We start from the raw sequence: 12,804 nt of genomic DNA on the forward strand, positions 1-12,804 counted from the left end.
CCATATCGGTTCACTCCTTCAGGTACCTACCCCACAAAAGTTCAAAAATATTCGGAAAAATTGTGGGCACTATAACTCTTGATGGGAGTGACCGATTTGGTCCATACTTTACACATTCTCATAATATCTACCAGATATAGATCAGGTTCGAATATGGACTATATTTGTCCACTCCATCCCGTACCTCCCACACAAAATTTTGTATAAGTTCACTTTGAGACCTGCTATGGAATCACTTTGATTTTTGTTGAAGCAACTTACATTCGCTGCCTCAATTACGATGGTAAAAGTTGTTTCAGGGGCAAGTCCATACTTCTTGAAAAAACAGCCGGAAGGGTGTAAAAACCCCCTATGGCACCCCCATGGTCCATGTCGGTCCATTCCTTTAATCACCTTTTCCGCAACATTTTTGAACTTTAATCCTAATCAACATTTTTGTCGGTTCATACGATCAAAATTTTGAAATCCCCTAAATAAATAAGTTTTTTGTGAAAAAAGTGTTTCAATTTGCACAGGGTATATCTCTGTCGGCAAAGCCGACTGATACTTTTTTACTTGTTAAAATTATTTTCCGTACGAAAAATTGCGAGGGAAATATTCATGATTGCCCTGTATAACTCTTAACGTATCAACCGGTTTGGTCCCGATCTCGTAATATTTCTCCAAGCTTAGTTCAAGTTCTAAGATGGGTTATATCGGTCCAAGGCTTTGGGTACCTCTCTCCTTCACAAAAGTTCAAAGCTTTTCAAAAAAAAAAATGGTTACTAGAAGCGAGTAACCGATTTGGTTCATACATTCCATAACGTAATATTTCTAGCAGAAATAAATCAGTTTGGAATATCGACTATACTGGCCAATTTCTTCGGGTACTTCCATAAAATTTCAATTTTTTTTCGGACAAAGTGCAGTTTAAGACCAGCTGTCGAATCGTTTTTAATTATTATTACCTTTTTTTGCAACAGCGGGTGATCGCGCCCCTATTACAATGATATAAGTTTTTAGAAGCTAGATACATCTTGAAAAAATTGCCCGAAAGCTGTAAAAATTCGTACGATAACTCTCGAACGTATCAACGGATTTGGTGCCAACTGTTGATCTCGCAACTCGACTTATTTGAATATTTTGTCCAAACGTAGTTCAAGTTGGATGATAGGTGATAACGGTCCACCGCTTTGGGTACCTCCATCTTGAAGTTTGGTTCAAATTTTGTGCGTCGCAATATTTTTTCGAGCCATAAATTAGATTCGAATATGGACTATATCCGGTCGACACTTTCGGGTACCTCCCCTCCAAAATTTTAATTTTTTTTTCGCTTAAGTCCAGTTTTAAAACATGCCTCGGATCATTTTGAAAATGTTCGCAGTATGTTATCCACGCGGCCTATATTACGACGGTACACATCTTTTCGGGGGACGTCCATATTTCCCCTAAAAAAAAAAAAAAACTATCGGCACTTACTAAAAGGATTGATGAGCACGATATCTTACGAATTGAGTGTTCGAATTCGACTTTCGGATATCACTCTCACAAAAGTTCAAGATTTTTGTTTAAGTTCAATTTAAGATCTGTAGTGCGATTCTCTAACTCATTTTTTGAGTTAGCGACAATTGTCGGTAAAATTAAAATGCTTATAATTTCGGTAATTACCGATGTTTTTTCGGTAAGTTAGCGACGAATAAAAAACAATCGTAAAGTTCTACCGATAGCAAGAGTGTTGTCAACTTTTGTTGAACTTTTCATTCATAATTTTTTTTTTTTTGTCGGTAACTCAAAAAATGGGTTAGAGAATCGCACTACTGATCTGTTCGAGGATTCTTCGGAAATTTATACCGAAATAACTCCTTGTGGTACTTTTTACAGAGATATACAATTTTTCGTGGACATGTCCATGCTTCCTTAATCAATGGCCCAAAAGCTCTGTATCCTATCCTAAATCAACTGAAATTATTGTTCGGCGCAATATCTGCCGAAAAGAACGACTCCCTAAGTAAGTACATGTTTTGTAGTTTTTGGAACTGCCCTTGTCCCTATGGGCTAGGTTCTCATTTATAACTTTTGACATTATATACAACTTGTGACATTTGGAAGAGTGGAGTTCGAAATGTCAGAAATCAGCTTCGGATGGTTGACCGAAGGTATTTTAATAGGGATCGGATGCACAATTAAAGGGCTGAAAGCGATCGCACGTTTATTTGGGAACCATACTGGATACACATAGCATAACACAACACCGACCCATCGCGTTACAAGTGGTCAAACAGTTTCATTGGTACAGAAAATCTTAAGGTAGTTGCATTATTCTCGCGGCGAACTGCATTCTGAATGGTATTCTCATACCAATTCATGGCGTAAAAAGCTTGTTCATATTTCTCGCACGGAACAAGATTAACTCGAGTAGTTGCACATTTGCTGTCATCCTTGCCAGATTTCAGTAGCTACAACAGCCTGTCCAGTTTTACCGCTATCGATCGGTTAAGCACTGTAAAAAGGTTATCGAATTCTGCCGCATCCTATCGTATCTCCTCAGTCTCATGAATGTGGTAAAAAATGATTAAAAATTAATTGACGGCACATAAAATATGTGCATCCTAGCATGAATTTTCAAATTTAATTTTAACGTGTCCAAAATCGCATTCCTTTGAATGCCATCTATAGATAGGACTTTTATCCATGGGTTTTATAAAACAATTGTTCTTTAACAATGTTTTTGCTGTTAAGAAAGGTCCAAGTCGTAATCTTTCCCAATGATACTAATTCGACGAAACTTAGCTAATCATAAAGTTATTTACAACAATAGGAATATATACTACCTACTAACACATAAATTAGCCTAATTGCTCCATCACTACTATATGGGTACATAGCCTCATTCTATACAAATTTACACTCGCTCCCTACCTCCTAACTTCTATACTTTTCCAAAAAGGAATTAATAATTGGCACCACTTTTTCCGGTTCATTTAAATGCACATGATGACTGCCCTCGACTTCGTAATATACAAAATTCGATTTTGTTTTCAATATGGCCAATACCTCGTCATAGTATTCTTTACGTTCATAATAGGGAGCCTGCAAAGCTTTTATAAATAGATGGGGGCAAGTTATGCGTCGAGACATTTCAACCGGTACCTGCTGTGAAAATGCATAGAATAGTGAATTCTTAAGGCGACTATCACGTGAAAAGTAATATTTGTGGGGTTCATGTTCGGAGGGTTTAATATTACGTTTCAATAGAAATTTACATGTATCCAAGTCTACCGATTTATCTGTACCCATGTGTAATCGTTCCACCAGTTGATCCCATTCATAGGCTGGAGGTTCACTTTTGTTGCGCATTCTACGTTCAACTTTCGAAATGCCTTCGATACGTTCTGCTATAATTGTGACCAATTTTTCGGCAGATCTTGTTAGTGGTTTAAGGACATCCAAACCAATTAACAAATCAACTTTATGCGGGAATAAGGCGCTGTAGACAAAGCTGTTTATCGAACTCATTGAATGACCCATTAGGGATATTTTGTCCCATTTAAATTCTTCCATAATGCGATTGATGAGGGTGACATAATCGATGGAGTGATAATGTATACCTTCGGGTAGCCACGAAGATAAACCATGACCTGGCATATCAAGGGCCAAGAAGGGTAAATCGCGTGGCAATAAGGGGGCTAAGGTGTCAAAGGTACCAGCATTATCTTGCCAACCATGTAAACCAACCAATGGCCGCTCGTGTTTAGGTCCATACCATTTGCCAGCTATGTAACCCCAAGGAACGGGAATTTGGATTTCTTCAAACTGAAAACAAGAGGAGAGATTTTAAAAAGTAATTACCAGAGGATTTATTTGACTGTGTGAGTTCTACTTACATCTCTCGTGGCAAATTTTCTTTGCTTTGGTTCATTATTTCCGGAGGTATAGGAAGAGTGGTTTCTTCTTAATTGATGACTCAGAGGACGGAAGAATACAAATATTTGTTTTGTTTTAGCTACAGACATATTGCACCAAACTGAAATGAAAGACAATGTTTATATATGTATGTATTTGGGAATAGTATTAGTAGGATTTAAAGGAGTTGAGGCAGGATTTATTTGATACCACAACCACGCGGGAAAGTTTGGATAAATATCTGTAGAATTGACTGCAACCTAGTCACATCATGCTGTCAGCGATTGACAACTGTAACTGTTATCTCAAAGTCATTTTAAAGAAATCAATGAATCATGGTTATATTCCTGAGGGAAGTGTAATAAATGCATGCAATTTCATGGCCCATGTCTTACCGACATCTATGTACTCTCAGCTATGGCTGGGCTTAAATGTCCATTTTACAATTTCAGGGTTGCCAATATAGGTATCCTTTTTTTAAGCACATATCAAAAAGACGATACGATTTAAAAGAAAATTTTATTCGCGCAGACAACATTTTCAACTTTGAACATTTCCTATCCTTTTCTCGGGAAGTAATGGATTATTTCTCCAGGAAAACTATAGTTTATATATATCGATGTTAACAGGATAACAAGGACTACTTATCAATGCACGCATTTAAGCAACATAATGGAGTTAATATAACACATTTGCGAAATGTCAAGACCCATATTTCAAGAAGTATGGACTTACGATGGAATATTACGAAATACAAAGTTTGGACCAAATCGGGTATCTCAGGAAGTATGGACTTACGCACGAAAGAAGAAAATTGTTCCGTTGTAATAAGTATTACTAAAACTATCTTCTGTAAAATTTTCAAAATGATACACGAACAGGCGTTAAACTGCACTTAATCGCAAATTGTTAAGCTTTTGCAGAAGACGTTTCCGCAAGAGTTCACTTCGAGTCCATCTTCGATCTTGATATAAGTTTAGAAGAAGTACTACTATGTATAGAGATCAAATTCATTGGTGAGTTATCGAGCGTACTAATCACGCAACAAGATTGGCGGACGGATTTTAGTCTTAACACTTGTGGGTCTAAAACCATCACGATGATGAGGCATATTTTTGGCCGCACCACAGAGTAAAAAACCTATATCAATCGACTATCCTCGATGGGACTTCGATCCTCTGATCAGACAACATTACAATTTCGACAGTGGCAAAACCAAAATGACAACGAGATTGGCTTAAAAATAAATTAGGAGTCAGATTGGCTACAAAAAATAGGTAAATATAAATTCAATTCGCTGACTAGTGCATTGTTTTCAGGCAGAGGGACTGGTAATTAAGGAAGTTTGTATTATATCCACTTAACCTGTCGATAGCCAAACTCATCATTCCCGAATTCTGGAAAAATGACAGGACAGTTCCGCTACTGAATCCAGGCAATTCTGCAAGCAAAGACAATGAAGAGACTCTAGAGGATTTACGTCTACTTTTAAAATTAAAATTCTATGATTCAAGCTCATACAGCTTGGTAAATTCATGTAGCGTGAGTCAACTTGGGGGGTTTCAAAGGTTTACATTGAGATTTCATTTAAAATCTGATTATTCGGAGAATTGCATCATGATCAACGTGTGTAAATTTCATAGCAAACCAATTATACATAATCAGAACTTTTTTTAATAACAACTAATCTGTCAAAGTTTCTATTAAGATTTGAGATAACGACGAACATGGCAAAAATGTGACTAGACGATTTTTTTATGAGATCAGACAGTGGTACTTATTTCAATGATAAATATCCCCCGACAAGAAAGTAGTGTGGATATCTATAAATCCATAAACTAAAATCAAAAAATTTAAATCAATAACAAATACTATTTTCTAATAACAACTTACATCTTTATAGAAAAAGTCCAATTATAAAGACACAAGACACACAACCGCTTGACTGCCCCTCTCTCTACAAAGCACTCGTCACACTTTTACACTGGAGCGACGGGTATTTTCACTATAAAACAGAACACAACAAATGTTTACACACAAATTACACAATGTAATGCAAAAAAAAAACTCTGAACGTCATCATTGCTTTAACACGCTGTTTAATTTCTTTGCGTTTATTTTTTGCAACAAAGATTTACCTTGACAATGATTTCAAATGTTGCACTGTGTATTTCCTTTTGACAGTTTTGTTTTTTGAAGGCCAATGTTTGTTTTTTGCCTATGGACTTTGTCCCTCTCGAGATTTTGGAATTGGTAACAAATGTATTTCACTGTATCTTTTTAATAGAAAATAATATCTACAAAAATGAATGAAATTTCAGCGTATGCAGCCATGCACGCGTCTTTACGAAAAAGTTAACTACAATTCTCTTTCCCATACAAAAACCCAAAATAGCATTCTCTTCTTGTGCACCATTGGCGTATGTAATGTGCTATGACTAGGAAATGAATGAAAACAGCGAGAGAAAATCGTAATTGAATAATCAGCTGTTATAACAGACATCTGTTAGTATACGGAGTTGCCACTTTATGTGGGGAGAAATAATTATGCTATGTTTACATGACTTAAATTTCATTTCAATATTGGTCTGTTCCTTTACTTTTGAAAATGGTAAAACCGGCAAAAGTTGTAAAAGATGTAAACTGCTCACATATGAATTGTATGGTAAAGGAACGCTTTTCGTGTAAATTTTGGTAAAACTTGAAGATTCTTGCACCTAAAGGTAAGGTCATATTAGGCAAATATTTGCTCCAGCGACCGGCATTGTGCGCTAACTGAGATCAAGTGAGTGTTAATAAAACATTGAATTTATGCTCACTTGCTCTCAGTAAGCGCACACTACCGGTCGCTGGAGCAAATATTTGCCTAATGTAACTCTACCTTAAGGAACAGAGGTTATATTTTCTTTGATCTTTTAAATAGTTTTAAGGTAAAAAATTACCATAACATAATTATAGCTTTATTTTTGTTACCAGGAGATAACAACATCTCCTGATTATCTCCAATACATGTATATGTGTGTTCGTTTACTCAAAATTTGTACGAATTGTTACTGGAAGTTGTTCGTTTACCCTACAGTGCAATGCAAAATACCTTAGTGGTTTACAAGAAGTTACTGGACTTGTACAAATTTGTACAAATTGTTGAGTAAACGAACATACCTTATAATTGGCAATTTAGCTTTCTTTGTTTTGAATAAATAAAAAATATGCTGTATATGTGTCTACAAAATCAAAGAGAAATAGAACAAGAGAAATGATTGAGCGTTAATGGAAAACGCAAAATTTTACCCAAACTTTGGATGTGTTTACAGCTTAAAGAAAAATTCTATCTATGTTGTTCTTGCTCTTTTATTCTTTTATCAGAATTGACGCTCATTTAAATATACAGTAGGTGTGTTCGTTTACTCAATAATTTGTACAAATTTGTACAAGTCCAGTAACTTCTTGTAAACGACTAAGGTCTTTTCCATTATACTGTAGAGTAAACGAACTACATCCAGTAAAAATTCGTACAAATTTTGAGTAAACGAACACACATAGTGTTGTCACTGAAAAAGATGCAAACTGAACTAAAAAATGTAAACTTTGATAAGTCCCAATTTACATTAGGCGAGTTTACTTGCGGCAATTGTCAGTTTGACGGAGAGAGAGGTGAGGTATATGGTAACCCTTTGCCTCTCAACACCCTCTCTCACCCACAAACTGACAATTGCCGCAAGTAAACTCGCCTAATGTAAATTGGGACTTTCATCGAAACGAGTTGATATTAGGTCTGTCTGGTTACTTTCCCAGCAAGAATTGTCCAGCAAGAACCAAGTCTTATTTATACAAGGTAGAAGTGACAATTAGCTGTATTTTTACTTTTTTTGTAAATTTAGTTTTCAAAATGTAATAGGGTCTACTCATGAAATTTGAAACTTTGAAATTTTCTACCGTAAAATACTGCTGTTCATCGTAAACGTGTAATAAAAATGACCTACTACAGTTCTGAATGCTTTATATTTAAATTTTGTTTCAAATTTGTTCTATTTTAGAGGATTTTCAAAATGTATTTATGTTTTTCCTAAAAAAAATTTTGGAACAACCCCATTGTTCAATATTTTCTTTGATATTAAATTTTCAATAACAACAATGTTGTTTTTGTAAATTTGTTATTTGTTGTAATTCATGCATTTACCTTATATGAATATGCCTTGGCAAGAACTTTCTCTGAGAGTAAGGAGTTTTTTTCTTTTTTGCAAGAAAATTTTAAAAAGTAAACAAACACCTTCCCAGCAGAAACCAGCAAGCAATCAGCTGGCTTGCCAAAACAGAACAATTTGTCCTCCAATAAAAGAACCAAAGGAAGCAAAATTTTTGTATTTTAATGTATGTTCCAGAACCTGGAAGAAGCTACTATTTTAAATTGTCTCAGCCTTCTTTATTCTTTTATTTTTCTTATGTCAAACATGAAACAGGGAAGCAAGGCAATCAGACGAGGCAGATTGTACACGGGCTTTTAGATCATAACAGCTCCACTCGAAAAAGAATAGTAAAAAAATAATATTAATATTATTAAAATATTAATTTTAATTTTATATAAATCTACTTGTATACCAACGCTAATTTATTTTTTGTTTTATTTGACACTTATTTTTTGTAACATTTTGGCGATGCGTCTAACCTGGCAATGTTCCATGCCACATTAAAGGCGTTTTGGCGACAACAACCCGATCTGTGCTGATTTCATTAGCGCATTATAGGATTTTAGTTGTTAAATCCTGTCATAATCTGCCATATTCACCATACAAAATTATTATTAATTTAACTATTATTATTGTTATTATTATCATTTTACCCCCATTGTTACAAGTCTTCTTTTGTTATATTTTGAATTTATCGAACAGATTTAGAGCGTTCCGCTTAACTTAAAGTTAAAAGTGATGATTGAATTTCAAGGAGGAGCTTCTTGGCATTAACTTTCTAATGAGTCCAAATTGGTTTATTTTGCATTTTCAAATCCATCAGATAGTAAAAAAACACGTATAATAATAATGACCCTTATTATTATTTTTATTATTACTTTTTGTTCCTTTTTACTCCAATCGGGAGCATAGGGCCGGCCACAAAATCATCGAATTGACTGGATTTGTATTCAACCTGGCAGAAATCCTCCACTACAACTCTGTTATGTAGAAACAAATCTGAACTAGAGCTGGCAAAGCATCGATATTCCCAATATTAGATATTAGCGGAAATGTCAATGCATTTCTTGACATTTTGCACAAGTAGTTCACAGAAATGTAAAAGAGAGAAAAAATTGCTTTTATTTTATAAAAATATTAAAAAAATGCATTTTACTTTTCCGCAATATTTGTACGTGTAACTACGGACTTACTTTCTCACACACACAAAACCGAAAAGCAGCGAAATTTCTATTACATGAATTTTATGTTGCGGATTTTTGTTCCGATAATATCGAAAGGCAAAACTATCTATTGATATTTAATTTAAAAAAAAAAAATAATCGATTTTATCGATTGTGCCATCGATTGGTATCAGAAAATAAATGTTTCCTGTGACAGAATGAAATAAAGAAATTATATCTGTTCCAGAAAGGCAAGAATCTACTAATTTGTAGTATTTTGTTCGTTAAAATAATGAAATAACCCGCATAATGTGCTCATATCTAAATGACCTATTATACTGGATTTAGATTTATAAAGGGCAGACAAAAATGCACCGTTAGCTACATGAATAAAACAAATCAAAATTAGAAAAATTTATAAAATTTACAATTTAAAAATTAACTATTTTCTTGAAGTCCCTGGTGATAGACATTCTTACACAAATGCTCGCCACTGTTGTTAGTTATTTGACAATTTTGTAACACTGTGTGTGTACCGCAGTAGCATTTAATTTAAAGTTGTTGTTAGTTAATCTTTATCTCATTAACAAAAAACATATAAATTATCTATTAAAAAATACATTTAATAAGAATTTTGATAATAATTCGTACCTCTGCAATGATAACTGACCTTATTTATATTTATGTGAAAGATGTGTGTTGTGATCCACGTAAAATTGGGACAAATTTATATAAAAATTTTCCATTAAAATATTCTTTATTAAAGTTTCAACAGTGGCAAAATACCCCTCAGTAATGTTGGCGACATTTCCTGAGTATTTCAGCCTTGTAAAACGTCTCTGGAAATGGTGTATTAAGGCACGACGTTCGGACTCGGCAATAAACATTAGGTCCATATCATTGAGCTAATATGAATCGGGGTGCACTCATTGATATGAGAGAAGTCTCCCTTGTCCAGTATGGGATGGTTTCGAATCATTTTTGTGAAACAGTTATTTTGGAAGCTGGAAGGGTTGTGATCCATGCAAACTCGGCGGCACTAAAATATTCCAGCCCATCGGGGAAGAACGGAACTGGTTCAAGGTGGAAGAATGTTGCGGTGGGTAGACAATTGTTTTAGTTTTGATTATAGACAAAAATATACCCAAATTACTTTTATTTCATAATATTGCGTTTTAATTTTACTGATTTTTGTCGGTAACCAAAAAATGCGTTTGAGAATCCCACTACAGGTGGCTGATAGTATTAACGATCCGCAACTAATTCAGGACAGGTGCGTGTGAAAAGAGTGCGGTTTTATGGAATCCACAGACAAGTTCGAAGACAATGTTGGAAGTCAGTCGGGCAATCACTCGACTTCGTATGCGAATGTAGCCGCTAGCCATATAGTTAAAGGAGTCCAACCTGGTATGGCTGGTAAAGGTAGCCTAAGGCAAAAACTCCACTACCTTCAGGTAAGAGGTCAGATAAACCTGCGAATGATGATGTCGTCAGAGAAATGTCATAACTTGTGAGGATGTGGATGCGGAAAGACCGCCTTGGTCCGGGCAGCGATTTTCAAGGGTGTCAAAGTCATTAATTGTTGGGATATGGAATATAATGATTTCCGTTATTAAGTTCACGATAAACAGTGAGAGCGCGAAATACATTAAGGACTGCAAAGGAGAGCTCTATTTCGGGGGTTGAATATAGAGGTAACAATGTTTTTGGGTACACCCAGAGAAAAAATGACAACATCCGTGTATGAAATGACCACATCCGTGTATGATAGTGTATCAACCACGTTTGGTGTCAAACTGAGCACGCCGTTGTCATTTTGACACCGAGATTTTGGCAACGGTTTCAACAACAGACGTGCATGAAATGAGCACATACGTGGTCATTTCGAGCACGCCCCGTTGTCAGATTGTCAAAGCTTCGTTGTCAGATCGTCAACGCTCCGTAGTCAGATTGTCAACACCCCGTTGTCAGATTGAAACCAATGGTGGTCATTTTTTTGATATCCGTTCCTTTCCCATTTTATACCCTTAGTAGAAGAAATGAAATTTTTTGAAAAGTATTTTATTAAACGAAACCAATTACATAAATTCAATATAAATACATATTTGATTTGACAAAACAATTCGAATTACATATATTCATATATGGAAACAAATTAAATTAACTTAACTCTGAAATAAACTTTTCCATTATTCATAGGATATAAGTGATCGATCCCCAATCATTACATTCTCTTAGTAAGGAAGCTTTCAATGAATTTTCAACTGATTCATCAACTTCGGGAACATCTTTGTCGCAAAAATTAGGAGACGTGTGCGTTGCTGCTTTGCTTGTGCTAGGCTCTGAATTCAAAAGCTTTATTTTTTGGACTTCTTGTTTCTATACTTGGCATATAGTTTTCCGCTTGCGTTGTTCTTTCCTTTTCTTGAAATGTAATAATAATCCTAAAAATAAAGACATTTTATAAGTTAAGAAACTACATAATCAGATACGTTATTTATATTGTTAATCTTACCCTCATTTCGTTTTCAAGAGGAAAAACGGAACAAATTTCGTCCAATATGCGCATATAGTCCTGAGCGTAAAGAGTACCATTGTTGGTTAAAATATCTTCAATAATTATATTAATTTTATCATCTCTTTGCTCGTCTCTTAATTTCTTATTAGCACTACTACATTCAAGCGCTAGTTTCCCCTTCGAGGTATGTGTTAACAATTCCTTTAGATCCTATATTAAATAATAAACTACATTAACTATGCTTACACAAATATTACTCTTACTTTGCCTCTGACAGAATTCCTTTGGCTTTTGAGCAGTTCGAATCTGTAGTGTCGGGAGTACCGGGAGTACCAGGAGTACTTGCAGGTGTCTCGTTGCGTTTCCACCATTCACCTATTTTAGATGGAACTGACATAGTTTCGTCATCAATCCCGAGCTATTGTTATGACAATATTAATACTGAGTTCAACACTGTAATACAAATAATACGTACCTTTCGTTTTTTCCAAGCAAAGAGCTTTTCTCTGAATTCAACACGCAGTCCCAATGGTGGCACTGCTGCCTTCAAATCTTCTTTTTTCAAGTACTGCGAAATGTTACATGTGATACTAAAAGAACAAAAAAGAAAATTCTTTGTTAATTACACTGATTAATTGAAAACTTCATTTTTATTTACTTACCTTTTAAGTGTTCAAAAAGCGACTCCATATTTATTCCTTTTAAGAACTCCATTAACATATAATCGTCCTCATTGTATTCCGCATCTTGACTGCTGCAATGGCTTGTATCGCGAACCACAACAATATTGCCATCGTTTTCTAGCAACTCACCAATGATATTTTGAGGCTCTTGCGAATTAATTTCTTGAATATTATTCATTTTCAATAAATTTTTTGCACAATGCGTCCTTTTTCTTTCAATAACACGAAAAAAATGGTAAATATGCAGCCGATTGCACACGAGTAAAAAAATGACAACGGTGGTGAATGATTCATACACGGTCGTTGCTAAAATGACATGCACGTCGGTGTACAAAGTAACAACGGTTGTGCATGATTTATGCAGGTGGTGG

General features: G+C 35.0%; 1 protein-coding gene across 2 annotated transcripts; it reads right to left on the reverse strand.

Moving 5' to 3' along the window:
- Positions 1-2,492: 2,492 nt before the first annotated feature.
- Positions 2,493-6,159, reverse strand: LOC141400583 (probable serine hydrolase). Of its 2 annotated transcripts, XM_073979830.1 has the most exons (4): positions 6,021-6,159; positions 5,776-5,887; positions 3,864-4,003; positions 2,493-3,792 (listed from the first exon to the last, which is right to left on the reverse strand). In XM_073979830.1, the coding sequence occupies exons 3-4, from the start codon at positions 3,990-3,992 to the stop codon at positions 2,902-2,904; spliced, it is 1,020 nt and encodes a 339-aa protein (XP_073835931.1). In that variant the 5' UTR covers positions 3,993-4,003; positions 5,776-5,887; positions 6,021-6,159; the 3' UTR covers positions 2,493-2,901. The 2 variants fall into 2 exon arrangements, with proteins under 2 accessions (XP_073835931.1, XP_073835932.1); XM_073979831.1 differs by lacking the exon at positions 5,776-5,887 and having other exon boundaries at positions 2,749-3,792; positions 6,021-6,153.
- Between the last annotated feature and the right edge of the window lie 6,645 nt (positions 6,160-12,804).

This window comes from Musca autumnalis, unplaced genomic scaffold, assembly GCF_047663935.1.
Source record: "Musca autumnalis isolate F117 unplaced genomic scaffold, ASM4766393v1 scaffold_4, whole genome shotgun sequence".
NCBI classification, from domain to species: domain Eukaryota; kingdom Metazoa; phylum Arthropoda; class Insecta; order Diptera; family Muscidae; genus Musca; species Musca autumnalis.